This window comes from Penaeus monodon, chromosome 22 (genome assembly GCF_015228065.2).
Source record: "Penaeus monodon isolate SGIC_2016 chromosome 22, NSTDA_Pmon_1, whole genome shotgun sequence".
NCBI lineage: Eukaryota > Metazoa > Arthropoda > Malacostraca > Decapoda > Penaeidae > Penaeus > Penaeus monodon.
The window spans coordinates 37984619-37986035 of record NC_051407.1 but is presented as its reverse complement, the minus strand read 5'-3'; the positions used below and the strand labels follow the sequence as shown (position 1 = coordinate 37986035).

At 49.3% G+C, this 1417-nt stretch overlaps 1 protein-coding gene across 1 annotated transcript in view; it reads right to left on the bottom strand.

Annotated features, from left to right (window-relative positions):
• Positions 1-1417, bottom strand: part of LOC119587119 (nuclear distribution protein nudE homolog 1-like) — a gene marked incomplete in the record, with an annotated part of 132241 nt that overhangs the window by 118515 nt on the left and 12309 nt on the right. Inside the window, 1 exon segment of the mRNA XM_037935871.1 lies at positions 888-1354. Coding sequence (XP_037791799.1) covers positions 888-970 — 83 coding nt within the window.

Genomic DNA, 1417 nt, shown 5'->3' with positions numbered 1-1417 from the left:
CACGTGAAAAAAAACATATGTCCGTGGTACCGACCTCCTACCACAGCAAGGGTTTAGGCGGGTACGGGAGTCTGGCCCACATTCCTTACCTCACACCCTCTCTCCCTCATTCTCTTCCCTCCCACTTCCCCACATTGCCCTTCAATTTCTCCCGCTCTGCCAACCGCAGGCTTATCCACGCACGGCATGCAAAAGAATTCGACGTCTTATACTGTTGTTATTCTCGTGTTCGAGCAGAGATGAGCCAATTTCCGATCCCCTTGTGTCCCAGTGACGTCACAGTTATTTGTGAAGTGTACACCAACTCCCCCCGTCCTCCCTGCCCCTCCCCACTCCACAACACCAACACACCTCCGAGCCTATGACGCAATGGGATCTCAATCGCACAAATGGCCACAGGGCTTTTATATCGCCAGTGGATATGCTAGCCTGGACTTGGTATTCTGTATTTGAAGTACGGCGATATGTTTGTCCGTTCTGAAGCCAAAAGAACTACGTGGGTCATCATCTCTCCATCTTTCGTCAGTACAACTGGATAATTAGCTGCTGTGTGCAGTATCTCAGTGCAGAAAATAATAGCTGGATCTGGAACGCATTATGACATTTTTCAAAGTTAAATTTTGTTCTGCAAAATGTACTCGTCACTCCGATACAAAATAATAAATACTATTCCCAACATTATATGTGATTACATCTAGATAAATACCGTACATCTAATTAACGAAAGCTTGCGTTATCATCGAACGCTGCGGAAGACGTCATGGTTCCAGCGAGCAGTGTAGTGTTGGACGCGCCCTTGGGAGGGAGGGGGAGGGGGTATTGATTACGAGCGAGAGGGAGAACGAACGGAGACGGCTGGGGAATGTAAACACAGCCTGTTCCCTTACCTTTGCTTGTATTCCGCTGCTTTCTTCCTCCAGTAGTCCGCCTCCTCTTGTGGGGAGGAGAATGTAAGCACTTCCCCACTCATCCTGTCGCAGGTGAGGTCGAGGATCCGGTCAGCAATGTGTTGGCGGACCAGCCAGACCCGAGTCTACTGCTCTGCTCAGTCACTCACACACTACTCCTGTCACAGTCGGAACAACACTTCCCTGTTCAAAATCCCTTTTCGATACGCTGTCCTTTGCAGGCACTTGGACGTCGCGAGATCCCCTCACATAATTGTAATTATACCTATAACAATAACCACACGAACGCAGTAGGTGCCGTCTCAGGGAAGGATCCGTCGTACAGACTACACGCAACCACTTCTGCCAGTCGACTGAGCAGCAGACGACACGGATCAGCTGATGGAGTCCCCCTCCCACGACTACTTCACGAACCTACCGCTAGGGGGATCGCTACTCCGCACCACCTGATAGGGGAAACAAAAGTATTTTACATTAATTTTAATCACTGTTGTTACACGAACACAATC